This window comes from Gorilla gorilla, chromosome 18 (genome assembly GCF_029281585.2).
Source record: "Gorilla gorilla gorilla isolate KB3781 chromosome 18, NHGRI_mGorGor1-v2.1_pri, whole genome shotgun sequence".
In the NCBI taxonomy this organism is placed as follows: domain Eukaryota; kingdom Metazoa; phylum Chordata; class Mammalia; order Primates; family Hominidae; genus Gorilla; species Gorilla gorilla.
This window is the reverse complement of record NC_073242.2, coordinates 96,963,051-96,980,544: the sequence shown is the minus strand read 5'-3', so window position 1 is coordinate 96,980,544 and position 17,494 is coordinate 96,963,051. Positions and strand designations below refer to the sequence as shown.

Below are 17,494 nucleotides of genomic sequence, written 5' to 3'. Positions count from 1 at the left end.
TCTTTTTTTTTTTTTGAGAAGGACTCTTGCTCTGTCGCCCAGGCTGGAGTGCAGTGGTGCGATCTCTGCTCACTGCAAGCTCCGCCTCCCAGGTTCACGCCATTCTCCTGCCTCAGCCTCCTGAGTAACTGGGACTACAGGTGCCCGCCACCACGCTGGCTAATTTTTTGTATTTTTTAGTAGAGACGGGGTTTCACCATGTTAGCCAGGATGGTCTTGATCTCCTGACCTCGTGATCCACCTGCCTCAGCCTCCCAAAGTGCTGGGATCACAGGCGTGAGCCACCGCAACCAGCCTCCTTTTCTCTTGATAAATGGTGCCACCATGTACTTGTTTGCTCAGGCCAGAAACCTGGGCGCCATCCTTTTTTCCTCTCACATTAGCTGCACCCACACCTGGCGAGTCCTGCCCACTCTGCTCTGAGTCTTTCCTAAGTCTCGCTCAGCTCCAGCCCCACTGGATGCTTTTCTGATGACATGCTGAGTTCATACCCTTTACCCTGAAGGTTTTTTCTTCTGTTCCTCTTGTCCAGCAGACCTCTGCTCAGGAGTCACCCTCTCAGCAAGAACTCAATTGACTACCCCATTCCAGTCAGTCCTCATCCCCCCTCCCATTGCTAGCCCATCATCTGGCTTTGCATTTTCTTTTCTTTTATAAATAGAATCTTTATTGCCCAGGCTGGAGTGCAATAGCACGATTATAGCTCACTGCCACCTCAAACTCCTGGGTTCAAGGGATCCTCCCTCCTCAGCAGTACTACAGGTGCGCACCACAGCGCCTGGCTAATTTTTTGTATTTTTTGTAGAGGTGGGGTGTCACCATGTTGTCCAGGATGGTCTCAAACTCCTGGGCTCAAGCGATCCACTTGCCTTGGCCTCCCGAAGTGCTGGGATTGCAGGCATAAGCTGCTGCACACAGCCTTTTTTTTTTTTTTTTTTTTTTTTTAAGATGAGATTTCTCTCTGTTTCCCAGGCTAGAGTGCAGTGGCATGATCCAGTCTTCCCAACTTAGCCTCCTGTGTAGCTGGGACCACAAGTACACACCGCCACACCCAGCTAGTTTTTGTATTTTTTTGTAGATATAGGGTCTCACCATGTTGCCCAGGCTGGTCTCGAACACCTGGACTGAAGCAATCCTCCTGCCTTGGCCTCTCAAAATGCTGGGATTATAGGCATGAGCCACTGCACCCAACCCAGCCTTGTTTTCTTTAGAGCATACTTGATCTACCAGGTATTTCTTGTTTTCCTATTTGTTTACTTACATTTTCCCTGTCTTTATTCCTTTCACACTTCCTACTCCCACTTTGCAAACTCCCTGGGGCAGGCCTTTGTTAGTTATTTGGTGGCAAGCAGATAGTGCTTGTCCTTTCCAGAGGATGTGAAGGCAACACGGTGGCCATAAACCATGCTGCTGCAGCAGCCAGTGATACTAAATGAAGTATGCAACATTCTGTTTTTAACCTCCAACTGCCTTTTGCACACATCCTTGTATAAATATACTTATATATATATATAAGGTATATACCTTATATATACACACAGACACTTATTGTGTCTGGAAAAAAATATTGATAGCTTCAGTTGAAGATATATTACAGCTCTGTAATGGCAGACCCCTGACCAGAATAGGTTCAGATTTCCTGTTGCTACTGTAACAACAATGTTGGCTTGAAATAATCATTTTACAGTTCTGGAGAACAGAAATTCTAAAATCCAGATACTGGCAGGGCTGCGTTCTTTCTGGAGGCCCTAGGGGAGAATTCATTCCTTGCCTTTTCTAGCTTCTAGCGGCCTCCTGTGTTCCTTGACTCTTGGCTGCATCCTCCATCTTCAAAGCCAGCAGTGAGGCGTCTTCCATTTCATAAAGACCCCTGTGATTACTTTGGCCCACCTGGATAATCCACTGTCATCCCCTACTTCAAGGGCTTTAACTTAATCACTTCTGCAAAATCCTTTTTACCATGAAAGGTGACATAGTCACAGGTTCTGGGGATTAGACCATGGACATCTTTGGGGTGGGAGTCTTATCCGGCCTGTAACAGGTACTGCGTAGTTTTCCCCTCTGGGAAAATCTGTAAAAATTGATAAATCATTTGGGAATTGGAAAAGCAGAAAACTTATCTCTTTTCTCGCCAAACTGAGGTGATGGTGAATCCTGAATTGATTCTAATTTTTTTTTTTAATTGAGCTCTTTGGCTTTTGTTTTAATTTAAAATCCATATTTATAGCCAGAGTTAAAATTTTTAAAATTCTTTCTTTTTTTTCTTTTTGAGACGGAGTGAAGTGGCGCGATTTCAGCTCACTGCAATCTCCGCCTCCCAGGTTCAAGCGATTCTCCTGCCTCAGCCTCCTGAGTAGCTGGGATTACAGGAGCACGCCACCACGCCCAGCTAATTTTTGTATTTTTAGTAGAGATGAGGTTTCTCCATGTTGGCCAGGCTGGTCTCAAACTCCTGACCTCAGGTGGTCTGCCCATCTCAGCCTCCCAAAGTACTGGGATTATAGGCGTGAGCCACTGAGCCTGGCCTTTTTTTTTGAGACAACGTCTTGCTCTGTTGCCCAGGCTGGAGTGCACTGGCACAATCTCAGGTCACTCCAACCTCCGCCTCCCCAGTTCAAGTGATTCTCATGCTTCAGCCTCCCAAGTAGCTAGGACTATAGGCATGTGCTACCACACCCAGGTAAGTTTTCTATTTTTAAGTGGAGATGGGATTTCACCGTGTTGGCCAGGCTGGTTTCAAACTCCTGGCCGCAAGTGATCCTCCCACCTCATCCTCCCAAGTGCTGGGATTACAGGCAAAATCTAAAAATTCTGTGCTCATTTTGTCAAAATAGTTATATAGTTTATTTTTAAAGAAAAGTGTTTAAAATACTTATTTTAATTTTAGGTCTTTGAAAATTTAAGCATCTGTTGTTTTCATAGTGGATATTGAACTCCCATACACTGAGACAAAAATATCTTCCAAATATCCTTGAATCACTGACTAAGTAGGTTCTTCCTGGTGATTTCATGAGCTTTCATAAATCAAGTGACCAAATTGTTGTTAGGTTTTCTAGAGTATCTACTGTTCTAACCTGAGAAAGTGAAAAAAGGGGCTGGGCGTGGTGGCTCACGCCTGTAATCCCAGCACTTTGGGAGGCCGAGGCGGGCAGATCACGAGATCAGGAGATCGAGACCATCCTGGCTGACACAGTGAAACCCCGTCTCTACTAAAAATGCAAAAAATTAGCCAGGCGTGGTGGCGGGTGCCTGTAGTCCCAGCTACTTGGGAGGCTAAGGCAGGAGAATGGCGTGAACCTGGGAGGCGGAGCTTGCAGTGAGCCAAGATTGCACCGCTGCACTCCAGCCTGGGCAACAGAGTGAGACTCTGTCTCAAAAAAAAAAAAAAAAAAAAGAAAGTGAAAAAAGGAAACCTTCCAGCTTATGTCTTATACCTCCTGGACAGTAAAATTTGCATAAAAATCTGTCATACAGGATCATCCTTGTGTGAGAAAGAGGCAGGCTGACAGCTGGGGCTGGTCACTGATGGCACATAAACACACATATGTGCTTGTGCACACACCTGTACCACCTGTCAGACTCCTGACATGCTGGGCACTGGAGGAACTTTCCTGAGATCATTTGGCCCCTGTACCAAGGAGCTCATGATCTTGGGGGAGGGGGCATGGACAGTCCCGGGAACAGTGACTGGTGATTGAAGAGGTTTGATAGGTACCAGGCAGCGGACCAGGGATATGGGCAGTGTGCAAGGGGAGAACCAAAAGATGTTATGAAAGACTCCAGGAGGCAGAAATTTGAACTGGATCATGATGCACTGGCAAGAGGGGAGGACAGAGTGGATACCACTAGTTCTTGGGCATAGTTCTAAGAGGACCCAGAGGAGCAGCAAGCAGCCTTCCTGAAAGACTATTTGGGGAGGGTGGAATGGGCAGTGGCTTTGCTGGATGGTGTGCCCCCGTGGCCACATAAGCAGTGGACTTGGCTTTAGGGGGCTGTGCAGGTCAAGGAGCATTGAGGAGAGCCCCACCTTACCTCCTGGCATCCCAGACCCCTGGCAACATCTGTTGTGCTGTGCCAAACACACAGGGTTGTGGGTGCCCTCCTAACAGGTTGCCACATTGTTGTCAGTTACTGCCTTGCAGTGGGAAATCCCTGTGCTCTATCTGAGGGATGAGGGGCAGGGGTAGGAGGAGGGCTATTGTGGCTGGTGTGGCCCATGGTTGTGGATCCTGTCAGGGCAAGCTGGTGGGCATGCCTGGGGCCACCACAGTCTGAGCCAGACCTGGAGGGATGATTTTTACTTTGCTCCTCACTGCTGTCCAGCTGGCCGCCCTCATCTATAGCCTGCTATAGACCAGAGGAACAGCCGCTGCCATCAGGAGCCATAGTGTCTCCCGAGTTGATGCCTGAGAAAAGGCCTTGACTGTGACGGCCTCATGAGTCTGCCTCTTGGTGGGGAATGGGCATTGTTCTGTCCCAAAAGAGCTATTTCTCTGAGGTCAAATGATTTGCATACCCACTAGCAACAGAAAGGCCTCTCCCACTGCTGGGCCTGGTGAGCTTAGGAGCTGAGTTGATGCTCAGAGCAGCAAAATGTCACCTGAGCCAGGCAGTTCCAATGTCTTTGGGGAATTCAGAAGGTGAGAATAGAGCCTGGATCCAGGTAGAGGCTTTGGCCCTCCTAAAGCCGGTCTCAAGCAGCTCTCACACTGGTTTCCTGGTGATGGCGGTGGGGAGATGCAGGAGGCACCAGCAGGGCTGAGGGCCTCCACCAGTTTCTGAGAGCCGTTCAGTCTTGGCCTGTTTCCTGCTGTGGGTGCTGGAGAATCTTTGTTTAAATAGAGGCTTCCTGGATAAAAAGATGTGAAAGCTCAGGGTACACTAGGCTTGGGATGGGTGCTGTGACCAAGGGGACAACTTCCTTTGTGCTCGCTGATTTAAATGCTGAGTTTAGGCTCCAGGGTCTGGGCTGTGTCACCTCTCCAGTCACACTCTCTGCCTCTCTTGTCAGCCCTTGGCCCTGTTATCCTTCTTTTCTCACTCCCACACCTTTGCTTGCTGCCTGCCCACACCCTTTGCCCTCGCCTATTCACGTACACAACATGTGCTGTGAATGTTTGAGCCTTGCCCTGCTTTCTGGCTACTCAGATCCTCTACTCAGGAAAGAGCCTCTACCCATGCCACTTGGGAGGAGAGGGATGTGCTTAAGCATGTTCCTATGGTATGCTGCTTAGGCCCCAAGGAGGAAGCAGGCAGACACTGGGGAAGCTACCTGGAGGGGTGCCTGGGGAGTAGACCTGCCTGTCAGCCCATCAGCTTCCCAGCCTGTGCAGGTCCTGGGCTTGTCATGGCTCTGTGGGTTCCATTTCTACTCCTTAGCCAGGCAGTCAAACCCTTCTGCAGCTCCACCACTCCTGCCCCACCTGTACTCAATGCCTTTGCCTGCACATCCTCCTCCCTTTTTCACTCCCCTCTCCCCTTTTCTAAAACCTTGGTGCAGAGGTGGGAGAATTGCTTGAGGCCAGGAGTTTGAGACCAGCCTGGGCAACATAGAAAGACCCTATCTGTACAAATAATAGTAATATATATATTTTTTCCTTCCTGAGTACCATGCACTTTGTTTTTTTTTTAGACGGAGTTTCACTCTTGTTGCCCAGCCTGGATATGCAGTGGTGTGATCTTGGCTCACTGCAACCTCCGCCTTCCTGGGTTTAAGCGATTCTCCTGCCTCAGCCTCCCGAGTGGTTGGGATTACAGGCGCCCACCACCACGCCCGGCTAATTTTTTTTGTATTTTTGGTAGAGACAGGGTTTCACCATGTTGGCTAGGCTGGTCTTAAACTCCTGGGCTCAAGCAGTCCTCCTGCCTCGGCCTCCCAAAGTGCTGGGATTATAGGCCTGAGCCACTGCATCCGGCCAGAATAATTAATATTGTTAAGCTACCTATTCTCTCCAAATTGATCTAGAGAGTCAACACAGTCCCAGTCACGATCACAGCCCACCTTCGAAAGGCATTATTAAGAAAATGAGGGCCGGGTGCAGTGGCTCACGCCTGTAATCCCAGCCCTTTGGGAGGCTGAGGTGGGCGGATCGTGAGGTCAGGAGATCAAGACCATCCTGGCTAACATGGTGAAACCCCGTCTCTACTAAAAAATACAAAAACAAAATTAGCCAGGCGTGGTGGCGGGCGCCTGTAGTTCCAGCTACTCGGGAGACTGACGTGGGAGAATGGCGTGAACCTGGGAGGCGGAGCTTGCCGTGAGCCGAGATCACGCGACTGCACTCCAGCCTGGGCAACAGAGTGAGACTCCGTCTTAGAAAAAAAAAAAAAAGAAAAGAAAATGAGGCCAAGCGCCATGGCTCATGCCTATAATCCCAACACTTTGGGAGGCCGAGGCGGGTGGATCATTTGAGGTCAGGAGTTCGAGACCAGCCTGGCCAACATGGTGAAACCCCGACTCTGCTAAAAATACAAAAATTAGCCTGCTGGTAGTGGCGCATGCCTGTAATCCCAGCTACTCGGAAGTCTGAGGTGGGAGAATCCCTTGAGCCTGGAAGGTGGAGATTGTGGTGAGCTGAGATTGGGCCACTGCATTCCAGTCTGGACGAGAGAGTGTGAGACCCTTTCTCACCAAACAAACAAACAAACAAAAATGATGATAAACCATAGACTGGAAGAAATACTCACAAAACATAAAAGGACTTGTATCTAAACTACATCAAGAACCTTTACAGTGCAATATGATAAACAAGTGCAATACAATAAACAACCCAATAAAAAATGAGTTAAAAATTTGAAACGACAGTTGAATAGTTTTCCAACAAATAGGTGGCAAATGAGTACATGAAAAGATACTCAGTATATTTTGTCATAGGGAAAATGTATATTAAAACCACAATGATATTAAAACCATTATATATATACACTAAAAGGCCAAAATTAAAAAAAATAAACTGAGAATAGTAAATACTGAAGAAGATATGGAACTCATACATTGCTGGTTGGAATGCAAAATAGCACAGCCACTTTGGAAAACAGTTTGACAGTTTCTTATCAAATTAAACATACACTTATCTTATAACCCAGTAATACCACTTGTAAGTATTTACCCAAGAGAAATGAAAACATATGTCTGTGCAAATACCTTAAAGCAAATATTTGTTGGCTTTATTCATAATAGCTAAAAATTATAACAACTCAAATGTCATCAACTGGTGTATGAACAGATAGAAAAACTGGGGTGTATCCATAACATGGAGTACTACTCAGCAATAAAAAGGAATGGAACACTGCTTCTCCTAACAACATGGATGGATCGCACATGCATTGTGCTAAGTCTAAGAAGCCAGGCAAGACACCTCATGTTCTATGATTCCATTTATGTGAAATTCTGGAAAAGGCAAAACCATAGGAACACATCAGATTAGTGTTGCCGGGGACTGGGAATGGATGGAACAAATTGACTCCCAAGAGGCCTGAGGGAACTTTTTTTGGAGGAGAAAGGGTCTCACTTTGTTGCCCAGGCTGAAGTACACTGGCATGATCATAGCTCACTGCAGCCTTGAACTCCTGGGCTTAAATAATCCTCCTGCCTCAGCCTCCTAAGTAGCTGGGACTATAGGCAGGCACCACCACACTTGGCTAATTTATTATTATTATTTTTTTTGAGACAGAGTCTTGCTGTGTCACCCAGGCTGGAGTTCAGTGGCACGATCTCGGCTCACTGCAAGCTCTGCCTCCCAGGTTCATGCCATTCTCCTGCCTCAGCCTCCTGAGTAGCTGGGACTACAGGCATCCACCACCGTGCCCAGCTAATTTTTTGTATTTTTGGTAGAGACGGGGTTTCACCGTGTTAGCCAGGATGGTCTTGATCTCCTGACCTCATGATCTGCTCGCCTCGTCCTCCCAAAGTGCTGGGATTACAGGTGTGAGCCACCATGCCCGGCCACACCTGGCTCATTTAAAAAATTTTTTTATTTTTTATTTTTTTGAGACAGAGTTTCGCTCTTGTTGCCCAGGCTGGAGTGCAATGGCGCGATCTCGGCTCACTGCAACCTCCGTCTCCTGGGTTCACGTGATTCTCCTGCCTCAGCCTCCTGAGTAGCTGGGATTACAGGCGTGCACCACCATGCCCGGCTAATTTTGTATTTTTAGTAGAGACGGGATTTCTCCATGTTGGTCAGGCTTGTCTTGAACTCCCGACCTCAGTTGATCCACCCACTGCGGCCTCCCAAAGTGTTGGGATTATAGGCGTGAGCCACCGCGCCTGGACAGTTTTTTAAATTTTTTATAGAGATGAGGTCCCACTATGTTGTCCCAGGCTGATCTTGACCTCCTGACCTCAAGTGATCCTCCCACCTTAGCCTCCCAAAGTGTTAGGATTACAAGCATGAGCCACCATGCTCAGCTTTAGAGTGATGGAAATGTTCTGTGTGTTGATCGTGGTGGTGGTAATGCAACTGTATACATTTGTTAAAACTCATTTGAATTGTACAGTTTAAAAGGGAGAATCGGCCAGGTACGGTGGCTCACGCCTGTAATCTTAGCATTTTGGGATGCCGAGGCTGGAGGATCACCTGAGGTCAGGAGTTCAAGACCAGCCTGGCCAACATGTTGAAACCCCGTCTCTACTAAAAATACAAAAATTAGCTGGGCATGGTGGCGCACACCTGTAATCCCAGTTACTCCAGAGGCTGAGGCAAGAGAATCACTTGAACCTGGGAGGCAGAGGTTGCAGTGAGCCAAGATCACACTACTGCACTCCAGCCTGGGTGACAGAGGGAGACTCTGTCTCAAAAAAAATAGATAAATAAAAATAAAAGAGAGAATCTTACTATATGTAAACTAATCCTCAATATAAAATACATTTTAGGCCAGGCATGGTGGCTCACACCTGTAATCCCAGGACTTTGGGAGGCCGAGGCAGGCAGATCGTGAGGTCAGGAGATCGAGACCATCCTGGCTAACACGGTGAAACCCCCTCTCTACTAAAAATACAAAAAAATTAGCTGGGCATCGGCTGGGCATGGTGGCTCACTCCTGTAATGCCAGCACTTTGGGAGGCCGAGGCGGGCGGATCACAAGGTCAGGAGATTGAGACCATCCTGGCTAACATGGTGAAACACCGTCTCTACTAAAAATACAAAAAAAAAAAAAAATTAGCCGGGCATTGTGGCAGGCACCTGTAGTCCCGGCTACTCTGGAGGCTGAGGCAGGAGAATGGCGTGAACCCGGGAGGCGGGGCTTGCAGTGAGCTGAGATCACACCATTGCACTCCAGCATGGATGACAGCGAGACTCCGTCTCAAAACAAACAAACAAAAAAAACATTTTAAACAACCTGCCAGATACACTTCCAAGGTTACTTCCAGCTCCCGCTCCTTCACAAGGCTTCCCTTGACCACCTCCTTGTTGTACCACCCTCTGGTATGTTCCTTCCGGGTCACTGATGGTTTTGGTTCCTGTTAACCGCAGCATGGGATCATTCCTCTGTGGGGCTACATCAGCTACTTCGGCAGTCACCTGCTGGACTCACAGCCAGACTCTGTCTATTGGTGGCTCTGCTAGAAGCCAAGAGTGCTGACAGAGGTGGGGCAGGCTGAGGAGAGGCTGAGAGACCTGGGTGGGCTTCTGTGACTGTCTTGTTCCTCCCTCAAGTACCTACTCAGTTATTGCTGCTCTCTTCCCCCACAGGTTGGGACAAACATTCCTATGGTTACCATGGTGATGATGGGCATTCGTTCTGCTCCTCGGGGACTGGCCAGCCCTATGGTCCCACATTCACCACAGGAGACGTGATCGGCTGCTGTGTCAACCTCATCAATGGCACCTGCTTCTACACCAAGAATGGCCACAGCCTTGGTGTGTGCATAAGGGACCTTGGATGCTCTGCTCTGTGGAGCCACTTTGGTTGGTGAGAGGCTCAGGGGCAAGTGCTCAAGGCAGTGTCGCCTCTGCTGAGCTCTGGGGTACTGCACCATTTCCAGGCATTGGAGCCCTTTCAGGTGAATAGAGGGTAGCAGGGGCACGCCTTTGTTCATCCAGCCAGTCAGCTGCGTTTATCCAGCCCAGGGAGGATGCTGAGAGTACAGCAGTATCCTGGTCGTGATCTTGGCTTTGGTGGCACTTGTTGGAGCAAGGTTTGGCGTTGGATGAGAAGTTTGGGGAACCCTTGCATAGGTTGCGTGGTGGTGGTTTGCGTGCCTGTGACCTGGCCCAGACTTTGGTGCTGGTTGCTGTGGAGCAGCAGTGAGGGTGGCACTAGTCCAGGAGGTAAACAGACAGGTGGCAGTCAGATAGGGCCAGACCTCTGGTCTGTTCTTGGTGAATGAGCAGCAGCCAGGGCAGTTACATTGAAAAAGGCTTCTGGTGAAACCATGAAGGATGGACCAGAGTAAAGACCAGGGGAAGAGGCAGATGGCCTGAGGTAAGGCAGTGGGGATGGGTGCAGGACAAAGGCCCAGATGTGGCCCTGCAGGGCTTGGTGACAGATGGGATGCACTTGCAAGAAGGAAAGGTGAGAAAATGGCTGGATTAGTATTGTTGTTAACCAGGAGAAGAAACCCAGGAGAAATAGCAATCAGTGGAAGAGGGTGGGGCCCGTGGGATCCCTGGAAGGAGCATTCCTGTACATGCGTAGACATTTAGGATTAGGACTTGAGAGGAAGAGACTTTGGCTATTCTGATGCCTTGCCTACCAGGTGCTAACTGGTATTTGGCCACATTGGCCCTGAGGTGGTGACTAACAGCCTGGTCTGCCTGCCTGGGTTTGCAGAAGTCCCCGATCTACACACCCTAGTTCTCCAGAATGGAATGGTATAGTGAGGAGAGGACTGGAAGAACTCTACCAGCCCAGCTGCCAGCAGCTCTGCCAGGAAAGGGAGTTGGGCATTTTGCTTGGAACCCAACTCCTAGAAGTCCCATTTCCTTTGGCTTGAGGGTCAGTAAAAAGGTGGCTGCAACTCTCCACATCCCCTCTATGACTTCTCCAGGAGATGAGCACAGCTAGTATCAGGGGACCTGAGTGGGAATTGGATTGCTGATGGCTGGGGCTGCATGCCTAGGAGCCAGCATTCCTCCACAGGGCAACTGGATGCCCCAGCCAAGAGTTGGCAGGAAAGCCTTGGTAGCTAGGCAGCTGAGAACATAGCATGGACACTGCTAAGCTGACCTAGGTGCACATCAGAGAAACCCTCCTCTGAAATTGATGACCACCTGGCTGCAGTTGCTAGTGACCAGCTGGTGAGGAGCTAGCGGATAGAGGGTGGGCCAGGGCCTCAAGACAGCTCTTCACTCTCCACTCTGCACTCTGATTCCGCTATTTCTTGGCTCTGGGTTCTGCTGTCAAAGTCCCAGGGGCCACTATTGTGGGCTCTCACCCTGTATCCAAGCCCCCCTTCACCTGCCCCCTTGTATAGCTGCCTTCCTCACATCCCTCCAGCTTGCCCACATTTTGCTCACGGATGGGGTCAGACTCTGCTGTTCCCTCTGCACCTGCATCTCTCTCCTTCAGGCCTTTCATGTGCACTGGGACCACCAAAGGGCCATGAGCTCTTTGTCATTCAAGTCCCAAGGTCCCATAGAGAGCAGATGGCCACTTTAATGTCACCTCAAGCCCTTAGGCTGTTTTTAGAAATCCATCTCCTTAGTGGATGCTTTTTATAGACCCCCATCCAAGACCTCACACATCTTGTAATTAAATTTCATCTGGTAGTATTTTGACTTTTTTTCCAGCCTGTCAACACCTTCTGTGTTCTTACTTGTTCTATCTCAAATATTTGATACCCTTTTCAGTGTTGTATTAATCTAAAATTTGTTGTTTGTGTTTATGTTTTCATGAAGATACTGTTAAAAAATATAGGAAGAAGAGAAGGTTAAGATTTGAGCCCTTCAGTGTATAGTTGAGCTTGTCCTGGAAGACATCAGCCATTTAAGAATCACTAAGTTGGCTGAGCGCGGTGGCTCATGCCTGTATTCCCAGCACTTTGGGAGGCCGAGGTGGGCAGATTGCTTGAGCCCAGGAGTTCGAGATGAGCCTGGGCAAGTGGCGAGACCCCGTCCCTATATTAAAAAAAAAAAAAAAAAAGAATCACTTAGTTCCTGAAGCTCATATTTTTCCATTTTTTCCACATGGATATTATTGAGACCTTACTGAAAACGGGATATGGCCTGTCCCCTGCATTTTTAGATTACAAAATTTAACGGAAAAGCAGTGAAGTTGGAGTGACAGAATGCATGGTGAATCTTCTACTGTCTCTGTTTCCTTTTCCCAAGCCATCTTATCAATAATATGCTTCAGAATCGAACCCTTCCCCACTTTACAGCAGCGGAATGATGTCTTCTCCCTCTGGCCTCCCTGTTCCTTTCCTCTGTCAACAGCCCTTGCCCTATGTGCCATTGGTCAGTTGTCTGCATAATTCTTAGTCATGTGCCATCTCTCTTGCTGGAATCTGAGGGCCAGGTTTGCAACTGTTTCTCTAGTCTTGTGACAACAAATACTTGGTAGAAGGATGAAGGAATGAGTGAACGGAGATACGGACTGATGTCTCATTTGCAAGTGGTCCATGTGCTCACAGTCATTTCCACACAGCTCTGTGCTTTCCCACAAGGTCTTTATGTTCTCAGCCTCAGTGGCCCCTGACCTGTGTCTGTTTAGCTCTGGGTACTCCTTATCAGCAAGTTCAGCTATCCCGTTTGCATCCTGGATCTTTGCCTGAACCTTCTTCCCGTGGGCCAACTCAGATCTTGCCATCAAAATGATGTTGGAGGCTGGAGGAGCAGTGTTGCCCTTGTCCAGTGCAGTAGTGGGTGGAGTAGCGTCTTTCCTCATTCTCCTGGAAGCACCTCAAGGCCTTATCCTTCCTGGGTGCCATTGTGAGGCAGAGTTGGGCAAGCCTGGGTAGGTCATCCCCTGACCAAAAGTGTGGCAGTTGCCTCACCCTGTGGCATTACCGCAGCTGACTTATACCTAGACCTTAGGGTTCATGAAGTAGCTTTCACAGAATGTCTCATTTTCTCCCTTTTTCCTTGAAGTCGAGATATCGATATTATCTCTTTTTTTCAGATGAGCTCAGAGAGGTTGGGTTACTTGCCAAAGGTCACACTACATATAATTTACGGAGCTTGGACTCCCTTTTTCCAGGCTTCTTGGGGACTCCTCCATGAGCCCTGGAGTAAGCAATATCCTGGCCATGCTGAGATCCATGAGGGCAGCTCCTGGGCAGACCTGGAGGGTGGACATTGGGGTCTCCTCCTGGGTACAGAGAGATTTCCGGATTCAGTCCTGCCAGCATGCCAGAGTCATGCCGACTGTGCATGTGGGGCCCAAAAGTGGCTTCAGACAGGCAGACCATGCGGCTTATGAGCGTCCCTCAGTGAGAAGCAAACAAAATAGCCAAACAAAGAATATAAACCATCTCTCTGCATCTTGGTTTTTTCATATGTGAACTAGTGTCAGAGGTAGTATACATCTTCCAAGGCTGTTCTGAGGATTGAATAGTGCCTTATAAGACACTCAGTCCAGTGCCCAGCATAGAGAAAGCATGTGGTATGTGCTGGCTGGCATGATTCCGGCCAGGTTTCTGGGAGACCTGTTGTCAGACCCAAAATAGAATAGACCCTGTTCTATTTTGCAGGGCTTCAGTTTCTTTTCTGGGCAGGGGTTGGATAGCAGACTGGAGATCTCTAAGGAATCAGCAGTTTGAAAACTCAGAGGCCAAAAGCTCAGGAGCTTCTGGGAGATATAAGACTTTATCTGCCGGGCATGATGGCTCATGACTGTAATCCTAGCACTTTGGGAGGCTGAGACAGGCAGATCATGAGGTCAGGAGATCGAGACCATCCTGGCTAACACGGTGAAACCCCGTCTCCACTAAAAATACAAAAAAAAAATTAGCCAGGCATGATGGTGGGCACTTATAGTCCCAGCTACTTGGGAGGCTGAGGCGGGAGAATGGTGTGAACCTGGGAGGCGGAGCTTGCAGTGAGCTGAGATCACACCACTGCACTCCAGCCTAGGGGACAGAGCAAGACTCCATCTCAGAAAAAAAAAAAAAAAAAAAAAAAAAGTGTGAACCTGGGAGGCGGAGCTTGCAGTGAGCCAAGATCACGCTACTGCACTCCAGCCTGGGCGACAGAACTAGACTCCGTCTCAAAAAAAAAAAAAAGACTTCATCTAAAAAATGAGAGGGCTTTGAATCCTTGGAGAGCCTCCACTGGTCCTGAGTCATTTGTCATTTCTCAGTTTGAAGAACATGGGTGCTCTGGTAGCCTGCTTATATAGTTGTGGTCCCACTCCCCTCTACCCTCACTTCCAATTCCGAGCTGAGGTCCCTAGAAATGCAGCCACTTCTCTTGGCAGGAGGGTTTTTGACAGGCTGTTTTTTGTTTTTGTTTTTTTGGGATGGGGTCTTGCTCTGTCACCCAAGCTGGAACCCAGTGGCACAATCATACTAGCTCACTGCAGCCTCAACCTGCAGGGCTCAAGTGGTCCTCCTGCCTCAGCCTCCCAAGTCGCTGGGACCACAGCTAATTTTATATATTTTGTAGAGACGGAGCCTCGCTATGTTGCCCATGCTGGTCTTGAACTTCTGTTCTCAAGAGATCCTCCCACACAGGCCATTGTTAACCTGAACTTTGCCAGCTTGGAACCTCTGAGGACTCTGACTGCGTATGGACTGGAGATAGGCAGCTGCCGCCCTCCCTGTTTCCACTTCTCTGTCAGCTTGGGGATGACATTGAAGCATTGGACTAGGAACAAATCCAGCCCCACCACTTTTGCTAGCTTTATGACTACTGGCAAATTGTCGAACCTCTGAGGCTTATTTTTCTCCTTTGTAAAATGCAATAAGCCTGCTTCCCAGAGTTGGTGTGAGGATCAGATGAAGTAATGGATGGAAAAGGGGCGAGGCGCGGTAGCTCACACCTGTAATCCCAGCACTTTGGGAGGCCGAGGTGGGCAGATCACTTGAGGTCAGGAGTTCAAGACCAGCCTGGCCAACATGGTGAAACCCCGTCTCTACCAAAAATACAAAAATATATATTAGCCAGGCATGGTGGTATGTGCCTGTAGTCCCAGCTACTCGGGAGGCTGAGGCAGGAGAATTGCTTGAACTCGGGAAGCAGAGGTTGAAGTGAGCCAAGATTGTGCTACTGCACTGCAGCCTGGGCGACAGAGTGAGACCCTTCTCCAAAAAAGGATCTGGCATGCACAATAGGTTTCCATAAATATGTGTTAAATCAAGAGAAGTATCAGGCCTGAAGGGCCACAGGGGATAGATCTTTTGGATTTAGCTCTCCTTAGCAGGCTTTCTTTGCGGGTGGAGGAGCTATGCACCTGCCTAAGCATCTGATTTCACTTCTGGCCAGGCCGCCAGTGAAGAGAAGGCCATGGTCTAATTAAAACTACCTAGCCCGGGGCCGGGCTCAGTGGCTCACGCCTGTAATCCCAGCACTTTGGGAGGCTGAGGTGGGCAGATCACAAGGTCAGGAGATCGAGACCATCCTGGCTAACATGGTGAAACCCCGTCTCTACTAAAAATAGAAAAAATTGGCCCGGCGTGGTGGTGGGCGCCTGTATTCCCAGCTACTCGGGAGGCTGAGGCAGGAGAATGGCGTGAACTGGGGAGGCAGAGCTTGCAGTGAGCTGAGATCGCGCCACTGCACTCCAGCCTGGGCGACAGAGTGAGACTGCATCTCAAAAAAAAAAAAAAAAAAAAAGCCTGCCCAGCTGGACACAGTAGCTCATGCCTGTAATCCTAGCACTTTGGGAGGCTGAGGCGGGCAGATCACTTGAGGTCAGGGGTTCAAGACCAGCCTGGCCAACATGGTGAAACCCTGTCTCTACTAAAAATACAAAAATTAGCCAGGCGTGGTGGTGGGCACCTGTAATCTCAGCTACTGGGGAGGCTGAGGCCGGAGAATTTCTTGAACCAGGAGGCAGAGGTTGCAGTGAGCCAAGATCTCACCATTGCACTCCAGCCTGGGCTACGGAGGGAGACTCTGTCTCAAAACAACAACAACAAACCAAAAAAACAACTACCCGGCCCTAGCACTGGCTCCACCATGGGGTGCAGAGGCAGAGTAGCCCCAGGGGCTGGCCCTGATGACTGTTCCTTTCCCCCCACAGGTATAGCCTTCACAGACCTCCCGGTGAGTATTACTATTGAGTCTTCCCCTCCTGGGTTTCTGGGGGTTGACTGGGATGGGGCACGGTGGTACCTGCAAGTGCAGGGTGTGGAGTCTGGTTCTTTCCCCAACCAGGGATGTGTGCCATGCTGTCAGCTTGAGGGTACCAGGAGGGGCACTTGCTGGCCTTCCTCTCTCTCCAGCAGCAAGGTCTGGTCTTCCTACGACTCTTAGCAGGTGACAGTAATTTGTGGCACTTCCAAAGGCAGCTGTGGGGCTGGGGCGGGTAGGGTGGTGGAATGAAGCTAGCTCCATGGCTCAACTGGTCTAAACCAGCTATGTGTCAGCTGGGGTGCAGAGTGTAGGGAATTGTTCCTGAACTGTGAGGGAACCTAGTCCCTGTACATACCCATCAGAGATCCCTGAGGAAAGCCAGTGCCCTAGGGGAACTCATCTGCTACTATCTAGGGCACCCCCAAGCCAGAGAGGTGAGCTTTGTGGGGTCTTCTCTTCTTAGAAAAGGATGGAGTTTTCTGGCCGGGTGTGGTGGCTCACACCTGTAATCCCAGCACTTTGGGAGGCCAAGGCGGGCGAATCACGAGGTCAGGAGATCAAGATCGTCCTGGCTAACAGGGTGAAACCCTGTCTCTACTAAAAATACAAAAAAAAATTAGCCGGGCGTGGTTGCAGGCGCCTGTAGTCCCAGCTACTCGGGAGGCTGAGGCGGGAGAATGGCCTGAACCCGGGAGGCAGAGTTTGCAGTGAGCTGAGATCGCGCCACTGCACTCCAGCCTGGGCGACAGAGCGAGCCTCCATCTCAAAAAAAAAAAAAAAAAAAGAAAAGGATGGAGTTTTCTGCTTGCTTAGTTCAGGGCGTATCCTCACCTCCAGCCATCCCGCACCTGTACTCCAGTCTCTCTTTATTATGAGTCATCACAGGCCTAATCACATGCAGGGCCTCCACCCAGGATGCTGGGAGCCTGGCCTGGCTCTGTGTGTTCTGGCTAGGTTCTGGAAGGAAGGAAGGTTTGCTGACTCTGGTGGCTGCTTTGGGATCCCAGACACCCCAGTGATGCCCCAGGAAATGCCTTTGTGATCTTATGGGCCTCTGAAGCCCAGACCATAGCACCCAGGGTCCTGTTAAAACCTCCAGTCCATGGCTCAGAATCCTTCCCTCTTACCTGGAAGTCCCAGAGAGGGGCTGTGGTCCTAGGCAAAGAGAACAGAATCAGGTGGAGAATGCTGACCCTGGCTAGGGAAGGGTCTAGTTATGGGGACGTGACATGAAATGACCAGGCATGAGCATGGCCAGTATGCAGCCACATGCAAGAAGGTATGGGGGAAAGACATGGTAGGCAGTGACGGTCAGG

General features: G+C 49.3%; 1 protein-coding gene across 5 annotated transcripts in view; it reads left to right on the top strand.

Annotated features, from left to right (window-relative positions):
* The window catches only part of RANBP10 (RAN binding protein 10), an 88,133-nt gene that overhangs the window by 53,412 nt on the left and 17,227 nt on the right, over window positions 1-17,494 (top strand). For 3 of the 5 annotated variants that reach the window (XM_063700304.1, XM_019012096.4, XM_004057834.5), the window contains exons 4-5: window positions 9,693-9,860; window positions 16,126-16,148. In XM_063700304.1, the coding sequence (XP_063556374.1) occupies window positions 9,693-9,860; window positions 16,126-16,148 (191 nt within the window). The other 2 variants (XM_019012095.4, XM_055366189.2) reach the window with 2 other exon arrangements.